Source organism: Pezoporus occidentalis, unplaced genomic scaffold (genome assembly GCF_034315485.1).
Source record: "Pezoporus occidentalis ecotype Australia unplaced genomic scaffold, CSIRO_AGI_Poc_V1 ctg114, whole genome shotgun sequence".
NCBI lineage: Eukaryota > Metazoa > Chordata > Aves > Psittaciformes > Psittacidae > Pezoporus > Pezoporus occidentalis.
In genome coordinates, this window is record NW_026912929.1 from 600,683 (window position 1) to 620,549 (window position 19,867).

Here is a 19,867-nt window from a genome sequence, read left to right on the forward strand (position 1 = left end):
TCAGCCCAGCTCTGGTGCCCATGTTTCCAGTGCCGTGCCCCCATGGGCATGGGCCAAGCGTGACTCAAATCCTCCAAAACCTGCGGCAGTACCAGGTCACGGTGGAGCCCGGGAAGGTGTGATGGGATCAGCAGGATTCCGGTACCCGCTGGGGACCTTTGGAACAAGATAACGGCCTGGTCTGCGTGTGCTGTGGAGAGCGGGGCAGTTCACAGGGCGCAGCACACCCGTTCCTGCAGGTAAGCAGGGCTCGGGGCCCATGGAGAACACCCTGATGCGGTGGCTGGAGGCGGCAAGGCCCCTCCCTGCCCTGGGCACAGCCCCTGCTCCATGGGGTGGGCAGGGGACACCCGCGGGGGGCACAGGAGGGTGATGGCTGCTCCCTGAGAGGTGCCCTGGGAAGGTGAGTGCTTGGCACCGGGTACCCAGCAGCAGCAGCAGATCCATCCCTGTGCCCGGCACTGGGGGCATGGTGGCACCAGCCATGGCTGCAGCTGGGAGCCAAGAGTGGCCAGGGCAGTCCCTGGGATGGGGTGTCCATGGGGACAGCGCTAGGCCTGCTAGGGGTCTGTGCACCCCACGGGTGGCTCGTGAGGCCGCTTGCCTGTGGGTGAGCATCTCAGGACCCACCCACTGGGTCAGCGTGGGGGCAGCTCTGGGGCTGTGGATCTGGGCAGGGACACCTCAGTTCCCCCATCCCACCCTGTGAGGGGCAGCCCCCAGCCCCGCTGCTCCGTGCCCTCAGCTCACCCCGGTGAGTGCAGGGGTGGGAGGGCACCGGTGGGCGATGGCAGGTCCATGGCACTGGCTGGGGCTGACATTCCTGCTCCCCTCATGTGTAAAGGGACAAAGTCTGCGGATGGGGTGGTTTGGGCTTTGCTCCGTGGCTGTGCTGCAGCACGCGGAGGGGAAGGGTGGTTGGCACCGAGGTAGGTCCTGCGGGAGGAGGTGGAGGGGGAGCCCCCCCTGGAGCCCAGTGGGGCAGTGGGGCTGGTGTGGGGCAGTGAGGCTTGTGTGGATCAATGAGACTGGTGTGGGTCAGTGGGGCTGGTGTGGGTCAGTATGGCTGGCGCAGGGCAGGATGAGCAGTGCTCACCGCGGGGTCCCAGCTCCCCCCTGCCTTCACATTGGCTGCTGCCCCATTCCCAAATCCCGGCACCCCTGGCCTCAGGGCCCATCCTGGCTGACGGCTCCATGGGGTGAGCGGGGCTGTGGGTGTGCTGGGGCCAGGCATTGCTGAGCTGCTCCTGCTGTCCCACAGTGCTGGCACGTGCAGGGCCGGGTGGCCATGGCGGCAGAGATGGTGCTGAGCCACCGGGCACCCCACGGGGTGCTGAGCGAGGCCGACCTGGAGGAGGTGGCACCGCGGAACCCCCCTGCCAAGCCCTCGATGCGCCGCTGCCTCCACAAGAACAGGTAGGACCGGGGGGATGTGACGGGACCCCAGCCCCACAGCCACTGGGAGCCTGGCTCCGGCTGCCCCATCCCAGTGGTGGACACGGTGCAGACCCAGGGGTTGGTTCCCCCCAGCCCATACACCCATGTCCGCACCCGTCCTCCTGTCAGAATGGACACGCGGCTCCAGTGGATGGAGCTGCATTCCCATGGGACCCATTGCTCTCCCCACTGATGTCCCTGAGCCCTTGTACTCAGCCCGGCTCCGGCTCTGTCCTCACAGATGCTCGGCCTCCACCGCCAAGTCCCTGCTGTTCCGCTTCCTGCCCGTGCTGCGCTGGCTGCCGCGGTACCCGCTCAAGGACTGGCTGCTGGGGGACATCACCTCGGGCTTCAGCGTGGGCATCATGCACCTGCCCCAGGGTGAGCGCCAGACCCAGGCTGCCGGGGTCCTGTGGCGGGGCCAGGCTGGGCCATCCCTCACGTGTGTCCCCGCTCTGTGTCCAGGGCTCGCGTACGCACTGCTGGCTGGGCTGCCCCCCGTCACCGGCCTCTATTCCTCCTTCTACCCCGTCTTCCTCTACTTCTTCTTCGGGACGTCCAGGCACAACTCCGTGGGTAAGCTGAGGGACCACGCGCTCCCACAGGGATGGTGGGGATGGAGCGAGGATGAGAGGGGCAAGCCTTCATCCATGGCACAGCATGGCCGCATCACTGGTTGGAGGGGACCTTTCTCGCCTTTACTTTGCCCCTCCAAGAAGGTGGTTGGCCAAACCAGAGCCAAAGCACAGTGAGTGGTGAGCCCAGCCCATGGGCACAGGTATCTGTGGAACTCAGAGACCTCCTGGTGCTGACCCTGTGCTCCCTGCCTGTCCTCAGGCCCCTTCGCCGTCATCTCTGTCATGATCGGGAGCTTGACGGACTCCCTGCTGCCCAGCGAGAACTTCCTGGAGTCCATCAACGGCAGCAACATGACCGTCAATGAGGAGCGGCGGGACGCTGCCCGCGTGGAGCTGGTGGCCACCATCACTGTCCTGACGGGCATCTTCCAGGTCAGGGCCCCCAGCCTGGCTGGGAACGGGGCCCGTGGTGGCCCAGGCCAGAAGCTGTGGGTCACTTCTGCCTCCTCCCCTTCAGGTGGCCCTGGGCCTCCTGCAGTTCGGCTTCGTGGTGACCTACCTTTCGGACCCGCTGGTGCGCGGCTACACCACAGCTGCCTCCGTGCATGTCCTTGTCTCCCAGCTCAAGAACGTCTTCGGGGTGTCCCTGGGCGAGCACTCGGGGCCGCTCTCCCTGTTCGTGGTGAGGAGCTGCTCACCCCCAGGGCTCACAGAGCCCCCAGACCTGCCCTGGGGCTGCCCCGAGCCCATTCCCTGCTGTGTACTCTAGACCGTCATCGAGATCTGCCGGAAGCTGCCAGAAACCAACGTGGGCACCCTGGTGACCGCCATCATTGCCATGGTGGTCATCTACATCGTGAAAGAGCTCAACCACAAGTTCGCCGCCAAGCTCCCCATGCCCATCCCCATCGAGCTCATCACGGTACCGAGAGCTGCCCCAGCTCCTGTGGGGACGCAGCCGTGGGTGGCCCTGTCCCCTCCAGGGTGGGATGGGTGCCTCAGCAAGTGCAGCTCCAGGGCACCCATCCCCTCCTCTTCCTCCTCTGGTCCTGCTCCGGGCCTTGCCTCACTCCATCCATCCTCCCCAGATAATCATCTCCACTGGCATCTCCTACGGTGTCAACCTGAATGCCAAGTTTGGTGTCTCTGTCGTGGGCAACATCCCCAGTGGGTGAGGAGCCAGCACTGCAGGCACTGCGGGGGCCCCACATGCCCATGGCGCCCCCATTTGAGCCCCATCTCCCTGTCTTGGCCATAGGTTGAAGCCGCCCGTGGTCCCTAATGTCAGCTACTTTGGGCAGGTGGTGGGCAATGCCTTCGCCATCGCCGTGGTGGGCTACGCCATCTGCATCTCCCTGGGCAAGATCTTTGCCCTGAAGCACGGCTACAAAGTGGACAGCAACCAGGTGATGCTCTGGCACGCAGGGCCCCTTCCCTGGTGACACCAAGCCTGTGCGCGCAGCACGGTGCATGGCGCTCCCACTGCCCCTCTGTCCCTGCAGGAGCTGATCGCACTGGGCTTCTGCAACTTCCTGGGGGGCTTCTTCCAGTGCTTCGCCATCAGCTGCTCCATGTCACGGAGCCTGGTGCAGGAGAGCACGGGGGGCAACAGCCAGGTGGGTCTGGGCAGCTCCACCTCCCTCTGTGGGGCTGGATGGGGCAAGAAGCACAGCGGGCAGTGTGGACATGCCCCTCACCTCCTGCCCTCCATCCGTGCAGGTAGCCGGTGTCATCGCGTCCCTGGTCATCCTGGTGACCATCCTGAAGATCGGAGAACTCTTCCGGGACCTGCCCAAGGTACATCTGGTCCCACGGCCTCTGTACCATGTCCCACCCCTGTGCCCGTCCCACGGCAGGGGAACAGCAAGAGCCCTCCCTAGACCTGCCCTCAGCATCCTCATAGCTGCAGGGCCTTCTCTCCTAGGCCATCTTGGCTGCTATCATCATCATCAACCTCCACGGCATGTTCAAGCAGTTCAAAGACATCCGCATGCTCTGGAAGTCCAACCGGGTGGACCTGGTGAGGCATCGACCTGCAGGGGGGCCCCGGCCCTGGGGAGGTTCCCTGTGGGTGCCATCACTGACGTGCCCCCCCTCCCCAGACCGTCTGGATCGTGACGTTCGTGGCCACGCTCATGCTGAACCTGGACATCGGGCTGGGGGCCTCGGTGGCCTTCGGGCTGCTCACCATCATCTTCCGCACCCAGCTGTGAGTGTTGGGCGTGGGGCTGGGGCCTGGGCCCAGGGGTGGGGGGGCCTGTGGTGACCTGGATCCTGCTCTGCTCCTGCAGGCCCCACTACTCCATCCTGGGGCGCATCCCTGACACTGATGTCTACAGGGACGTGGCTCAATACCAGATGGTAACGTAGCAAGTGGGGAGAAGCTCTGCTGCAGAGAGGGTGCAGCACCCCAGGGGCTGTTTGCTGGGGAAGCGAGCGGGGGCAAGCTGGGGAGGGAGGGAAGGGGAGCAGGGGCTCTGTCACTGGGGTATCACCTCCCCATCTCCCTAAGGCACAGGAGGTCCCTGGTGTGAAGATCTTCCACTCCTCCTCCACCCTCTACTTCGCCAATGTGGAGCTGTATGCCGAGGCCCTGAAGAAGAAGGTACGAAGGAAAAGATGCCAACCCCCCCATGTCCCTGCTGCTAGCACCAGAGTGGTGATGGGGCACATTGTCTTGTAGAGTGGCATCAACGTGGACCGCCTGATTGAGAAGAAGAAGAAGGCCCTCAAGAAGCTGAAGAAACAGCAGAAGAAAGCAGAGAAGGAGATGGCAAAGAGGAAAAAGGTGCTTCCCTGCCGCAGGGACCTTGCCACTGCCCTCTGTGCTGTTCCCTCCTGGTCCCAGCCTCCTGCCCGTGCAGGGTCCCGGTTCAGGCTGGGCCATGCTGGTGAGAAGGGGCACTGGGGCATAGCCGGGCAGCGGCGGCACACCCAAGGTCGGTGGGGAAATCGGGGCCGTTAATGATTAGGTGGTGGAGCCAGTGAGTCATTGGCCATTTAACGACTTAATCACAATTAAGAGCAGGAACAAAGGGTGTCCGGGTGCCAGCTAATGAGCCCGGCTCAGAGAAGGGCACCGGTAGAGGGGTGGGTATTGACGCATTCGGAAAGAGCCTGAAAGTGGGTGAAGGTGCGAGCGGAGCGCCCGCTGCCCGTGCTCTGATGCGGCCAAGAGCCAGGGCAAGGTGAGCCGGGGGGACACTGCCCGGCCCCCCCTGCAGCGAGGCCGGTGTCGTCCCTCCCAGCACACGCAGGATGGGCAGAACGGGCCGAGCGTTGCGGTGATCGAGCTGAGCGGGGAGGAGGGCGGCGCTCCCCCCGCGCCCACCCTGCGCACCCTGGGGCTGCCGCAGCCCAGCTTCCACACCGTCATCTTGGACTTCAGCCCCGTCAGCTTCGTGGACACCGTCTCCATCAAGATCTTGAAGAACGTAAGGGAGGGGCTGGGGGAGCTGGGGGTTAGGAGCCCCATTCAGGGCATCCCCGTGGCGCCGGGGGTGGGGGCCCGAAGTCCGCTGCCCGTCTCCTTTTCCCTGGTGGAACGTTTCCTGCCGGTTTGCAGATCTTCAGGGATTTCCATGAGATAGAAGTGGACGTCCTCGTTGCCAGCTGCCCAGGTGAGCGATGGCAACGGCTGCAGAGACACCCACCCCTCGGGCATGCCCACCTCTGCGTCACCGCTGCTGGCCTGGGGCTCCCTCCAGTGTCCCCATCGCGGGGGTGTCCCGCGACAGAGGTGCTGCAGCCCCCAGCGAGGCAGCTGGGTCCCCGCTGGTGGTACCGGTGTCCCCCGCAGCACAGGGTGGGTCTGGTGCTGAGCCGGGTGCCATAGCCTCAGGTACTGTCCCTGCACACAGTGCCTGTCCTCGCCCAGCTGGAGCGGGGCAACTTCTTCAGCGCACCCATCACCAAGCGCTGCTTCTTCCCCTCGGTGCACGCCGCCGCGGAGCACGCCCGCAGGGAGCAGCGCCCGGCCCCGGTAAGCGCCAGCACTCACGGTCCCCATCCCCGTCCCCGTGACGGATGGGGGCCGCCACGTGAACCCCGTGTGACCCCGCAGCCGGACCTCAGCACCAGGATGTAGCCCCGCAAGAGGAGGACATCTGCGGAGCTGAGCCGGGACCTGCCACCCTCATGGCACCGAAGCACCCCGGGCCCCATCGGCCCCCTATGGACTCTGCCCGTTCCTGTGCCACCGGCGGGCCTCGTCTGGGGCCAGGCCCGGCGGAGGGGCGGGATGAAACCGTCGCGGGTAAACGCGGGCAGCGTTCCCCGGGCTCCGTTTAATGCACTTTCCTCAATAAAGGTGACCTCAGGCACGGCCGCCTTGGCTGATCCCGGCACTGCGGGGCAAGGGGGGCAATGGGGGGTACATGGGGGCACCTTCGGCCTGAGCCCCCCTGCGGCCCCTCTTCACCCGGACCCGCTGCGGGACCGGCTGAAGGCGCGGTACGGGCGGCACCCCGGCCCCTCACCACCCGGGCCACCCGCTCACGGTGTGCCGGGCCGGTGGTGCGGCCGCGCGGGCCCTGCTGCGGGGTGCGCGTCCCCCCGTGAGTCACCGCGGCCCGGCGGCGGCGGGAGGCGGCGGTGGGAGGCAGGGCCGGGCCGGGCACGGCAGCCGCGGCGAGAGACCCCGAGGGCAGGGACCCTGCCGGGCCTACTGGCTGGGAAGGTCACGGGGACGCGGCGGCCGGGCGGCGGTCGCTATGGAAACCCGGGCCGGGTCGGGGGCGGTGTTGCCGGGTGCCGCCGGCCGCCGTGGTGCGGGGCTTTGGCCGGCTCCCGTCGCTCTGTCCGGGGGTGTCAGCCCGCCCGGAACCTGCGGCGCTGCGGAGGGTTTGCAGGCACCGGTTACCGAGCGGCACCTTCCCAGCGCAGCCGTGAAAGAGCTGCTCTGGGCAGTGCGTGCCCCCAGCCTGCGCCCTCGGGGCAGGCGGTGACGGGAGCCTTTGCTCCTTCAGGCAGCTGTGCTGACTTTGACAAGGAACCGAGGCGCTGCCACGTATGCTCAGACGCTCCAGAACGTCCCCGAGACCCAGGTCACCACTCTGGAAAACGGCCTCCGGGTGGCTTCGGAGGAATCCACCGGGCCAACATGCACGGTGAGTGCGAGGCAGGTGAAGGGCTTGCTTGGAGCCCTCAGCCCTGCCTGCTGCAGAGTGACAAACCCACCGGAACCAGAGCTTTTCACAGGGGCCGACCTGCTTCTCTTTGTTAACTGGTGGGGCTGATGGAGCAGGGAAAGCTCTAGTCTGGATTTGTATGAAGCCTGTAGTCAAGTTCAGGTTTCCTCATCCTCACTGTTGTTGTGCAAGCAGCAAGTGACCAGGAGGAGTTACACCTCATGCAGAGGGTTTTGTGAGGCTGCTCTGTGAAAACCCAAAACGTGCACAGGAAACAGCTGCTGGTGCTTATTCTGATTTTGGTGCTACTGGTACAGTGCCTGGGAACAGACTTCTTGTCCCTGCAGTTGTCTCTGTGGCCTGAGGCTTAAGCACACTGTTTGCTTCCTCTCCTGACATGTGTCCTCGATGCCTTTGCCATAGGTGGGTGTGTGGATCGGGGTGGGCAGCCGCTATGAGAATGAGAAGAACAACGGGGCTGGTTTCTTCGTGGAACATCTGGCCTTTAAGGTAAAGAGCTCTGCTGGGTCTGGCATAGCAGTCCTGGAGAGCTGTTCTCAATACAGCCACAGAGTGGTTTGGGTTGGAAGGGACCTTAAAGATCATCCAGTTCCAAATGTGCATATCTATTGAGCTCTCGCTTTGGAGGCTGTAGCTATTAAGAGCATAAATTGGGTCATCTGAATCCCAGAGACTTTGCACGTAGTATAGAAATAAACTTCAAAAGGTACCTAGTCTGTGTGATGCTCTTTGGGTATGCGACAACTTGCAAGCATGCATGAATTAATGTAATTCTTATTAACTGGTTGGTATTTCCCCTCTTAAAGGGAAAAAAAGTTGTAAGTACCAAGTGAGACTGAATCTCTGCTGTGGTTCCTGTCCCTGGCTGGCCCAGCTGCTGTGGTGCACACACAGATGACCACATTATAAAACAGGTTAGCAGGCAGAGCTCAAAGCAGCATTTCCTGTAGCCATTTATTTTCCTTTGGTTTTCTTAGAGGACCAGCAAAGTTTTGAGGCTACAGCCCTTACTGCTCTCCCAGTGTGTCTACAGAACAGCCCTAGGGCAGGAGGTGTCTGAGCCTGGGACTTGCTGCCTTGAGTCCAGCCTGTGCCATCATAGGAAGCTGCAGCATCTGGCTTGCTCCTTAAGAGATGAGCTCTGTGTTAGAAGTAGTTTTCTGCTCCTGCTGATGGATGTGATCCTCAGTCAGTGTTGTCTCTTAGTGTAGGTTTTCTGCTTCCCCGCTGGGCTTTTACTGGTCTTTCAAAGTACACCTCAACATCCTTTGGGTATTGTAAAGCCAAGTGTTAACTCTCTTGCTTTCTGCACTTGCTCTTGCCTTTCATGAATCTTGTGACAGGTTTTCTTGGTTTAGGTTTTTGTTGTTCTTTTCCTTGCTTTAGTTCTGCCCGAGAGGGAAATCTGCTCATTTCATAATTGTGTTTATTCTTTTAGGGCACAAAGAATCGTCCTGGTGCTGCCTTTGAGAAGGAGGTGGAGAGCATGGGTGCTCACCTGAACGGGTACACCTCCCGTGAGCAGACTGCTTATTACATAAAGGCCTTGTCCAAGGACATGCCCAAAGGTAGGGTGGCCGGGGACAGAGTTGCATTTGGAGTTTAAGCAAATGCATGTGCCTGTGTTTCTCTCCCACCAGCATCCCCTCTAACAACAGTCCAGGGAGCAAAGTAGCTGGGAGGTAAATTGGAGGTTCTAGTTGGTAGCTGGAGAGAGCATTAGCACTGCTAACATTGGAAATGTGTTACAGCTGTCGAGCTTCTGGCTGACATCGTGCAGAACTGTGCCCTGGAGGACTCTCAAATCGAGAAGGAACGTGGTGTCATCCTTCAGGAGCTGAAAGAAATAGACAGCAACATGGAGGCTGTTGCCTTTGATTACCTGCACGCCACTGCTTTCCAGGGCACACCGCTGGCCCGCACTGTCGAGGGGACCACAGACAACATCAAGTGAGCATCAGCAGGCTGGGTGCAGCAAACAGCCCGTGGGTTTGGTCCTTGGGGTGCACAACTGCAGCTTGTCAGCAGTGGTGACTGCACGAGGCAGCCCCAGTCTGTACTTGGAGGTGATCTATGCCCATGGGCTTCTCGCTGTGTCATGGCTGTGCTGCCCCGTTGGTGCTAGTGACAGTCAGTGTGCTTGTGCACATTCTTTAGAATCCCCTCATGAAGACATGAGGTTGGTGGGGCCAGGTTGAACCTTCTCCCATACTTGTCAGTTTGATGCTGTTAGGTTAAGAGCATGGGGTACTCATTAAAGCAGTGGCCTTGAGCATACATGCCTGTTAGCTCCATGACCAGGGTCAGCACTCTCTAGGCTATATCAAAGTCTTTTCTTAACTCTCTACCTTGGCCACCATTTTCCATTTTCTGTGTTCTGGAATTAGTGCACAGGGAAGACACCAACACCAGTCTTGCCTCTAAAAAGCATTGTTAGCCCACAACTAAGAGAATCAACAACATCCCTGCTGTCTATGTACTGTGAACTTGCTTCTCCTAAGCCTCTCATCCCTCCCGGCTCAGAGATGCTGATACAGTGGGTCTCTCTCTCTGTTCTTTCTAGGCATCTGACTCGAGCAGATCTAGCTTCATATGTTGATAATCACTTCAAGGCACCTCGTATGGTCCTGGCAGCTGCTGGAGGTGAGTTCTAGATCCTGGTGATTCTGGGAAGCCTGGGTATCTTCAGGCTGATGCTCAAACCCCTGTCACACACCTTTAATGTAAAATACTGTTAAATTAAGCTGCTTTAAGACTGCAACTGTCTCTCCCATTGCCAGGTATTTCCCACAAAGAGCTGGTAGATGCAGCTAAGCAGCACTTCAGTGGGGTGCCTTTTAAGTACAAAGAGGATTCTGTGCCTGTCCTCCCGCGCTGCCGCTTCACAGGGAGTGAGGTAAAGCTTGCACAAAACAAGCAGCTCTTGCCAAGCTGTTGACTGAATGTGAAGCAGTTACAGCTGCGGCTCAGAAGAGAAATTGTTTGTGTATCTCTTGAGAAGCTGATGATGTGGCATCTTGGTAGTGTCCCTGTTCTGTTCTTTGGGCTTATTGCCACAGCGTGTTGGGTTTTAGATGGGACCCAACTCCGTTAGGAATGTGAGGCTGTTGCTCACATCATCTGCTGGAAAACTCCTATTGCAGCAACTGGTTTAGCTCAGTAGTGCCCGAGACTATTTAATTTCACTGGGGTAGTATCAGGTGCCCCGTTTTGTCAGCCTGGCATTGCACAGGCTGCAGCAAAGCCACTACTCATGCAGTTCTCCACTGCTCATGTTCTAGATCCGTGCCAGAGATGATGGCCTGCCTGTTGCCCACATTGCTCTTGCTGTGGAGGGGCCAGGATGGGCTAATCCAGACAACATTGTCCTCAATGTGGCCAATGCTATCATGGGACGCTATGACCGCACTTTTGGAGGTGGAAAGGTAAGAGGCTTGTCAGTGTGACAGGGAGAGCCTGGAGCCTTTTAATATAAGTATTCTGGAGACTGTAAGTGAAGATGCCTTATGTTGTGCTTAGCTCCCAGCTGTGCAGCAGTTACAAGTCTGGAAAGCAGGGTAACAGTGTAATCAAGTAATCAAGGCTAATCCAGCACAGTTTTGAGAGGAGTTGCTGACAGCTAAACTGAACCTTCTCTGCTGAGTTAGGAAGAGGTTTAATTGATGAGTTCTGAGCAGTTTATGTCTGCCCTCACAAACTAACCATTCAGTGGGGATGGTGATGGAAGCAGGACAGAGTAGTCTGTAGTGTCAAGCTTGCTTTTCAACTGCAGAGCGAGTGGAACTTGTTTAAAACCTGATATTGGATCCATTCTCATCTGGAATCTGTCTGGCCAGCATTAACTGTGCTAACCTCTGATACTGGGAGACCATGCATTTCCCATTTGCTCCCACTCCTATGATGGTGCATACCAGCTCCTCAGGAGCCTGGGAAAGGAAATGGTTTTGCTGGATGGACTCCTAGGCCATTGTCTGTGACTTTTCCACCAGTGACTCTCATCTGTTGACCACATGAAGGGTCTAAATTAAGCTCTCCTTCAGCAAAGTGTTCCGCTCTGTCTTGTCTGTGGTCTTTGTGAAAACAGCTCAGTTGGAAAGAATTTGAGCAGTGAGGAAGCTGAAGTGGCTGATGGCATCTCTTGTTCACAGAATCAGTCCAGCAGGCTGGCTGTGCTTGCTGTGGAGCACAATCTCTGCCACAGTTTCCAGACGTTCAACACCTGTTACTCTGACACTGGCCTCTTCGGTTTCCATTTTGTTTCGGATCCCCTGTCCATAGATGACATGATGTTTTGTGCTCAGGGGGAGTGGTGAGTACAAGAAGTTCCTGTTCAAGACCTGACACTCTTGTGGGAGATGGACCTGAGAGGGAACACATTAGCTCTTCAGAGAGCTGTGTCTCTATGAATGTTATGGTAACTTGCATTCTGGTTACATGATCCTGTAAGTGGTTTCTTTAAATGTCTTAGGATGTGGCTTTTGAGGAGCTGTTTTAATCCCCTTAGGGCTCTTCAGGTCTTTGTTCGTGCTTCCAAGTATTAGTGGTGAGGCTTTGGTTTTTTTTCCATAGGCAAGTGAGATCATTCCTTAGAGACAAGGCTTTCCCAGGTGCCTAAAGACATCTCCATTTTCTTGTTAAACTTGAGCAAAGCAGGCAGAGAGTTCTTTCAGACCATTGTGTTGTGGTTGATAAATGCCCTGCTGCTGGAGTCATGCCGGTGCTCGGGGGCCTCTGTCCATCTTACTGTGTGCGTGTGTATCCCAGTGGTGGTTTGAGGCTACATCTGAGGTTCAGAGCTGAGCCATGCTGTGTGTGGAGCAGATGGAGTTAGCCCTAGCCCCAGAGACATTGCAGTTGGCAGGGGAGGAAGGGATTTAGCAGCTGGATTCCAAGCAGACTCTGTGGAGCTGTCTTGTTCTTTCAGCATCAGTTTCCATAGCAGCTTGCAATGCTTGGCAATGCTGACACACTTTCCAGCTCCTGTGGCAGTGTACTGCAGGCTGCTTGTCACTGTGCCTGATGGGCGCACCAGAGTCAGCAGCAGAGCTACTCCAACCTTTGGAGTGTAACTCTGTGTAACCTGCTGGCTGATAGCCCCTGCCTACAGGCTTGAGCTCTTGCCTCCTGCTGTTCAGTGCTTCCTATTTCTTAGCTGTGTTCAAGGATGAGTCTCAAGGCTGCAGGACAAGTGATGCTGACAGTAGCTTATTTCTGCAGGGGCCTGGGAAAGGGAGGATTTAACTTTCTGTTTGAGCAGACAAGCATTTAAAAGGTTTGGTGGTTTTTCCATCTCCACTCCAGGATGCGCCTGTGCACTAGTACCACAGAGTCAGAGGTGGAGAGAGCCAAGAACTATCTCCGGAATGCCATGGTGGCTCAACTGGATGGTATGTTCTGGTTTCTGGATTGCCCACTGCAGCTTTCAGAAGGTCACCACTTGTGTCTCTCCTGGGGAGCAGGAGCTCTGCCAGACATACAGTACTGCTGGCAGGCACTAGGCAAAGCTTCCCTTGCCCTGCTCCATGTTCCTCCTGCCAGTTGTGAAAGCAGCTGACCCCAGACTGCTGTGCTCCAGGTTAGCTCCAACTCTGTAAACTTCTACTTATTCCATTGCTGAGAGGGAATAATGTGGTGAAGGTAGAATTGAGACCCCCAAACTGGCCTGCCCTGGCTGGAACTCTTTGGAGACCAATGAAGCAATCTTTGGATTTCTGAACTCCTGCTGGAGCTGCTTGTAGTGGCAACTATGAGTTCTGCTTCATTGAGAGCCAGTTTAATGGCTGGAGTTTCTTCTGTCTGCTTTGACTGATGATGGGACTGTGCAGGTCTGGGAGGCTTTCTGTTCTGATGACTGTGCTATTTTCAACATCTAGGGACTACGCCAGTGTGTGAGAATATTGGCAGCCATCTCTTAAACTACGGACGCCGTATCCCTCTGGAGGAGTGGGATGCCAGGATTGCTGTAGGTATCCCTTTGTTTTGCTGGGGGTACCTGAGCGTGGTTGGTTTGGGCATTTGCTGGTGTCAGTTTGCTGTAATAACATGAGGGTTACTTATCCCTTAGTGAAGCTGCCTGGAGTCGAGGCAGGTAACTCACTGCCACTGATACATGTGTGTCAGAATCTGACATAGACTCAGGGTGTCCTGTGTCCCTGTGGCTGCATTCAGTCCCTCCCAGAAAGAGGGCATTTACCCGAGTTAAGCAGCACAACATGAAATTCCTTTAATGATTTTTTTGGAGGTGGCCTACATAAGGGTTGTGTAATTCTGCAGCCACTGTATCCCTTGGAAGGCTTCAGATTTTGGTCTTCCATGCCCTCACAAGGGTATTCTGTGTAGAACATCAGCCACTCTCACAAACAGGAGCTGGGCAGTTGGTGCACATGGCCCAAGGGTTTGCTGGTGTCTTTTTGATGATGTTGATGTGCAATGGCAGCAGTAACTTCCAGCTTTGGGAATGCAGGTCTGCCAGAAGGGTCATTAATTGTGTGTTTGATATCTATTAGGCTGTTGATGCAAGAATGGTGAGAGAGGTCTGCAGTAAATACATCTATGACAAATGCCCGGCAATTGCAGCAGTTGGTGAGTAGTTGTGGGAGCTGATACATGGGAGCTCAGAAACGAGGCAGGGGTCAAGAGCTGAATGGAAGGGAGCTGCAGGCAGTTCCTGTGTCTGTTCTGGCCTCTATAACTGCTCTGGCTCTTTGTTGCTGTCCTTCTACCTCTGCCCATCAGATGTGCCAGGGTGCGCTTGCCAGGGGATCAGCACTGCCCATGCTGGAGGTGGCAGGGAGCTCTGGCTGTGCTCCACCTCTTCACTCACCCGGCAATGCCTGCCCTGTGTCCTTACACTGAGGTCACACAGGTTTATGTAAGGGAAGTGAAGGGACCTGATTCCCTTGTGCTGCTCTGGCATGTCTGTCTGGCCAAGGACAAATTCCTCTCTGAAAACCTGCCTGAGCAGCTCACTCTGCTCTGCTGCCTCCTTCCTGTGTGTTGTGGGTTCCCCTCCTCCAGGCGGCTGTTTCCTCTGGCCTTCAGAACGGAGCCGCTTGGAAAAATGAGGCAGTTCTTGAACAGGAAATAGGAACGAACCAGCCAGAGTCTCAGTGACTTGGTGGCTCCCTGGGAGTCATACCTGCCTGTGGAGCTGTACTGAGCAGTGCCAGAAACAACTTACTCTGAGGAAATAACAGTTTCTGTGTCAGGAGATGGTACCTGCTGGTTTTCCTGGTGCAGGTTTGAGGTGTAGTCACCTGGTTTTGGGCACAGCTGCCCTGTGCAGTGAGCACAGTCTGCTCTGGTGCCATCTGCTTTAAGACTATGGGAAACTGTGCAGGGATTTTGGCTCCATTTCTGGTGACTAACTCTTGTTCTGTTCACTTAGGTCCCATCGAACAGCTCTTGGATTACAACCGCATCCGCAGTGGCATGTACTGGCTCCGTCTCTAAGACGTGTCCCTGCAGTGGGAATGGTAAAGCTGTGCACTGTGGCAGGTTCCCTCTGGCTCTGAATGTCTTGTGCACCCAGGGGCAAGATGAGTCCTAACAACTACATCTTCTCGGTGTTAAATGTATAAAATAAACGTATCCTGTACGGAGCTGGTTCTGCTGGAGTCAGCTGTGTCCTGCTGGGTCATGTGTGAGTTATTGTTAATCTTGCCAAATAGATAAGTTACTGGACCACAATCTGGCTTTGTCAGGGCTCATGCTAGAATGGTGTCTATCTGCAGCCCCACCTCCTCTGTCCTGAGCTGGCAGTGTGCTGAGGGAGAGGTCCTGACTTTAGGCTGCTTGAAGGAAGTCTTTCTGTTGGGATGAGGCTGCCAGGGTAGCTCTGGCTGTTTCACTGTGCCCTTCTGTGCAGGCAGCAGCATGGCTGTGGCAGTGCTGTTTGTGCAGACCTAAGAGCAAAGGGCCTTGAGGGGACTTCTGTGCTCTCCCGTTTGTCAAGGAGATCGGGACCTATCTGTGGAAGGTTGATTCTCTTCCTGCCCCTGGGTGTGGTGACAGCCAGTCCCACTGGCCTGGCTGTTGGGGACCTTCCTGTTGTGGTGAGGGGACAGGTTGTGCCACCCCTCTCTCCCCAGTCAGTTACAGACAATATTGGGTGCTGAGGTCCCACCAGCTCTAGAGGCTGGTGAGGGCGAGCAGCCCAGCCCTGCCTTCTGCTGCCTCAGGACAGTGGAGGTGGTTGTCAGGATGGTGAGAGAAGCTGGAGCTGTTGCTACGAGCCTCTGTGGGATATGTTACCTCTCACCTTAAGCTTCCCAGTTCCCTGTAAGCCAGCTCAGTAAGGAGCAGACTGTGGTGAGTATGTTGGTGTTGGTCTCCACATTCCTCTTGCAGATGAGCCTCCATCTGTCTGGTCAGTCTCAGCTATGCCATAACTGAAGCTGCTGACTGAAATATAGGGTGGCCTGGCCTATACCTAGAAGGTAATCTCTAGGTCCGAATGGCTGGAGGAGCTACCCGGCCCTTCCTGCTCTTCCTGGTGGTAATGTGATTGGTGCTCCCTTGTCTTGCCTCCGGGAAGCTGGAATGTGGAACCCAAAGGATGAAACTGGGGAAGGGGGATGGCAAAAAGCTTCCCACCAGGCGGCACTCGCCTGTCACAGCCACCACAGGCTGCGAGGTGATCCCTGCTTTTATCTTCAGGATAGAGCTCCCTGGGATTCTCATCTAATTTCCAGGTGCTGCCCTGACAAGTGGGGTTTAAAGATAGTGTAAAAGTGTCTAGGAGTTGTCATTACACTAGAGACTACTGCAGTGCTCTGAGCGTTTGTGCTGGATGTGCATTTTTGATGAGAGAGTCAGTTTCTGAACCCATTGCGTGTCCCAGGCAAGTTTGAAGCTGTTCAATGTTCTTGATGCAACTGATTTAACTGTGGTTGCAAGCTCTGGCTCGTTACAAGTGCACAGAGGGCTGGAAACTGAACAAGCTCCTGCCTCCAGCCTGTGGAACCAGTAAATGGTGCCTTGGCTTTGTGTCTGCAAGCAGACTGTAATCCTCTTTGTCTTCCATTGCTGTATGTTTCCCCCCCTCAGGTGAGCTTCCAGGGTGTTTTGCAGTTGGTGTGAACACAAAGAAAGGGAGATGCACATCCTTGCCTCAGCATTTCCTACACGTTTTCTTCTCTGGATGTATCTGCTTAGGAATGGTGGTTTTCCTTGAGTAATTCTCCAGGCCCTTCTGCACTAGGACCAGATTCAAACCCCTCTGCAACTGCTACTTTCCAAATTGCTGTTTGGGCTGATGTGGCCCAGGAGCTGTGCCCTGGTGAGTGGCACTGGGTGCAGTGAGGTGGATGCTGCTGGCAGCCGAGGCTGAGCCTGCCCAGATGTCGGCATCTTCTGGCTGCAGTTCCAATGGATCCCTGCCTTGCAGTGCCGGTGATGTTTGGGTGCTCTGGCTATCTGTGCTTCCAGAAGCATGGAGTGAGAGGGTTGAGGTATCGTTTCCTTTTGGTAAGCAAGCAGCCAGACTGGGGGTCTAAAAGGTGGGGAGAGGGGACCTATTCAGGAGTCGGGAGCATTGGTGCTTGGCAAAGGCATCGGCACTTGGTGCCTTGGTGAGGGGCTTGGGAAGCATAACCTGGAACTGGTGCAGACCAGGCATTTGGCACCCGCACCCCCTGGTGCTGGAAGCTCTGGCCTCTGACAGCTCCTGCTGCTTGAGCCGCAGGGGTGCTGCTGTTCCTCCACCGGAGAGGCCTCAGTCCAGGGGAATCCAAACTGGGAAGCATCCGGCACGGCGGAAATGCCCAACCTCTGCTTTTCCTGAACCTTGGAAAAGTGACATCTCCTGCTGCCCCCACCCTGGCCTCGCTGCGCTTCCGTTGCCGGTGAAGGACAGCAGCGGCAGCGCCAGAGGAGAGAGCTGGAAGCGGCGCTGGGACAGGGCAAATCCCCTGGGACTGGAGGGGGCCGGGGTGATCTCCCCAGCCTGGATCCTGGCTCCCTCCCTGGACAATGTGGGATTGGTCAGCGCGGCTCTGACCACCGGTTTTCAATGGCTGAAGGGTTTTGTTCTGCTGCTTCACTGAGAAGGTTCCTGGGCACCCCAATTAGGCTGTGCTGGTGAGCTCAGCCTGGGGTATCAGTGGGTCCTTTGCTCCCTGCTCCTCTGCTCAGCGCTGTCTTCTCCTCTCCTGGTGAGGTTCCCTCTTTGAAGCTTGCGCTCTCCACCTACCTCTAGGTAATTGCTTTCGCCCCCTGGCACCTTGGCACTGTTGGCTGGAAGAGAGGAGGATTTGGAAAGAAGGAGGCTGCGCGTCGTTGTGTGCTCCCTGGCAAAGGCTCTGCTGCCTGCACAGCACCTGGGTGACTCTGCCCCAATCAAGAGCTATTCAGGTACATGAAACCCAGCAGCGAACATGGGGGGTATGTGCTGGAGCCCTGTGCTCTGGGTTCCCTGGTCCCCAGCAGGAAAAGCTGTGGGAACCAGGGCAGATGCCCAGGGTGGATCTCCTGGATCCCTTTGATATGTGAGCTGCTTATTTGGGATCTAGGCACTTGCCAGGAGAGGCCACAGCAGCCAATTGTCAGCAGTTGCCTCACCTGAGCTAATTACCCACCCTGGAAAGTACATCTGATAGGGATCATGGGTGCTGAGCCAAGCCTGGCCTCGGGGCCGTGGGGAGCTGCACGGAGGCTTTCACAGCACCAAGAGACTTGGAGCCGTGCCCCTGCTCGGTGCCAGAGCTCTGGGAGGAGAATGCAGAGCCCAGGGCTGCTGCTCTGCCCTCTCTGCCGGGGCAATGGGAGCAGAGGGTGAGCAGGTTTGAGGTGAAGCTCTGCTGAGGTCTGGTGCTGCTGAGGCCTCGCTCTGCTTGGACCCATGGGGCAGGGGCTGACCGAGGCATCAGCGTGGCTGAGACCAGGGATTGTACCCCCAGGTGTCACCAGCAGGGCTGCAGGGTGGGACAGGGCACACACACAGGTCCTGCCCATCCGTGTGTGCACCCGGAGAAGGGAATGGTGAGCAGTGGTGGCTGGAATCGTATCCAGAAACCCTATTGGGAAAAGGAAACAGCTCATCTAATGTTTTAGTGTATTCATTGTGTGGCAAAGCAAGGGACAAAGGGCCCATCCAGGCCTGACTGCCAGCTCCAGCCAGCCCAGGCTGCCACGGACACGGGGCTGCAGGATGCCTCCTCTTTGTATTGCCTCTTTCTTCAGTGGCGTGTCTGGAAGAGGCGAGTCTGAGGCCTGTACACCCTCATTAAAAGCTGCTTTACCCTACACACCATCCAAAGAGGATCAGTGGCTCTCATGTTCCAGCTCTTTCTCTCTTCGTTCATGTTTTCCTTCTCGAGGTCTCAGAGGTTTGCAGTGGGGCTGCCCATGGAGCCCATAGCTGGGGATGCCCAGAGAAGCTGCTGGAACCATGGTGCCTGGATGAGGCTCTGCCTGAATTCCTCCCTGCCCGGAGCTGCTGGGGGCAGCATGGGGAGCTTTATGAGAGCAGCAGGGGTTTTACTGATAGAAAGAGGTGCTGGTAGAGTGGAGCCTGTGCTGGACGCACCAGAGACCCTGGAGATGCTGCTCCTGCTCCATGTCCCAGCACCATCACTGAGACCCTTCCATGTGCTGGGGCTATTGAAGGCTCCATCTGCTGCCTCGGCGTGAGGAGCCGGCACAGGAGGCAGTCCGGCAAGTGCCTGCCTTTTCCCCTGGTGCAGGGGCAGCGCTGCTGTGCCCAGGGGCTGGGTGTGTGGGTGAGCCCTGGGCACTGGCATCCCCCCTTCCCTGCATGGCTGCTGCGAGGCTGGAGGTCCCTCGGCCCCAGCTGCTCCCTCATCCCCTGCTCTGTTTACAGCTGTTCCAGATGTGCAGCGCTTGGCAGCAGCCCCGGGGACACAGGAACACGGGATCCTGCCTCTGCCTCGCACGCACGGCAGTGACTCACAGTGACCTTGCCCCGGCTTTGCTGGGAGGATGGACAGGGATGAGGAGCTCCCCATGATGCGAAGGGTTAACCGGTGTACGGGGGGGTAGGGTTAAGCCACTTGCTTAACAATGTTACTGCTTACTCGTGCTTATTCAACAAATACATGCTCAACGCTTATTGTGCTGGCCGGAACAGAGTGGGAGGACCAAGGCTATTGATAGGAGGAAGGAACAGTAACTCCTGTTCTCTGGACCCCTAAACTGGCTGAAATCAGCTTTGCGGTTTGGACAGTGACTAAATCACCAGGGAACATGCACAGCGACTGGAGATGGAAAGTTCAGGAAAGACTCGTTTACTTCATCTTACCTCACTGCCCATGACCACCAGGAGACCCTATGCAAGCAAGGACCTTTTATCTCATTATAATATGAAGCAGGGATAGGTCATGAATATGTATCGGCGTGTTGTGTAACCTCATGAATATGTAATAGTTTAGAGGATAAATAGGAAGGAGAACAATGCTGAGGTGGGCATGCCTTTGGAGGAGCGATCCCCCATGCGCCTCAGTGCTGAATAAAAGCATACCTACTTTACAACTTTAAGGAGTTGTGGAGTCTACCTGTGTATCACCCATGGTGCGGGGCTGGTGACTCCTGGAGGTGGCAGGGGTCCAGAGACAGGATCCTTTACTCCTTCCTCCCCATGCCAGCAAGGAGGGTGAAGTGGAGCTGGGGACATGCTCTCTGCAAGGAGCTGGAGCTCTGAGCCCCAGCCCTTGTTTGTGGGTGCAAACTGCAACCGTCCCCTGC

At 57.2% G+C, this 19,867-nt stretch overlaps 2 protein-coding genes across 4 annotated transcripts; both read left to right on the plus strand.

Annotated features, from left to right (window-relative positions):
- The first annotated feature begins 64 nt into the window (after window positions 1–64).
- SLC26A6 (solute carrier family 26 member 6) lies at window positions 65–6,128 on the plus strand. Of its 3 annotated transcripts, none has more exons than XM_062636419.1 (20): window positions 65–239; window positions 1,262–1,416; window positions 1,679–1,818; window positions 1,903–2,013; window positions 2,275–2,447; window positions 2,533–2,697; window positions 2,785–2,937; window positions 3,104–3,186; window positions 3,274–3,421; window positions 3,518–3,631; window positions 3,735–3,812; window positions 3,940–4,035; window positions 4,118–4,224; window positions 4,307–4,376; window positions 4,528–4,620; window positions 4,699–4,803; window positions 5,264–5,449; window positions 5,581–5,635; window positions 5,876–5,997; window positions 6,079–6,128. In XM_062636419.1, the coding sequence occupies exons 2-20, from the start codon at window positions 1,289–1,291 to the stop codon at window positions 6,100–6,102; spliced, it is 2,151 nt and encodes a 716-aa protein (XP_062492403.1). In that variant the 5' UTR covers window positions 65–239; window positions 1,262–1,288; the 3' UTR covers window positions 6,103–6,128. The 3 variants fall into 3 exon arrangements, with proteins under 3 accessions (XP_062492403.1, XP_062492412.1, XP_062492419.1); XM_062636428.1 differs by lacking the exon at window positions 65–239 and adding an exon at window positions 852–929; XM_062636435.1 differs by lacking the exon at window positions 65–239 and adding an exon at window positions 1,081–1,199.
- Window positions 6,129–6,255: 127 nt separating this feature from the next.
- On the plus strand, window positions 6,256–14,812 carry LOC134172607 (cytochrome b-c1 complex subunit 1, mitochondrial). Its single transcript, XM_062635861.1, has 14 exons — window positions 6,256–6,368; window positions 6,463–6,571; window positions 6,983–7,123; window positions 7,568–7,654; window positions 8,604–8,733; window positions 8,917–9,115; window positions 9,729–9,808; window positions 9,946–10,061; window positions 10,447–10,590; window positions 11,314–11,474; window positions 12,467–12,552; window positions 13,039–13,127; window positions 13,672–13,747; window positions 14,553–14,812. The coding sequence occupies exons 1-14, from the start codon at window positions 6,256–6,258 to the stop codon at window positions 14,615–14,617; spliced, it is 1,596 nt and encodes a 531-aa protein (XP_062491845.1). The 3' UTR covers window positions 14,618–14,812.
- Window positions 14,813–19,867: the final 5,055 nt, after the last annotated feature.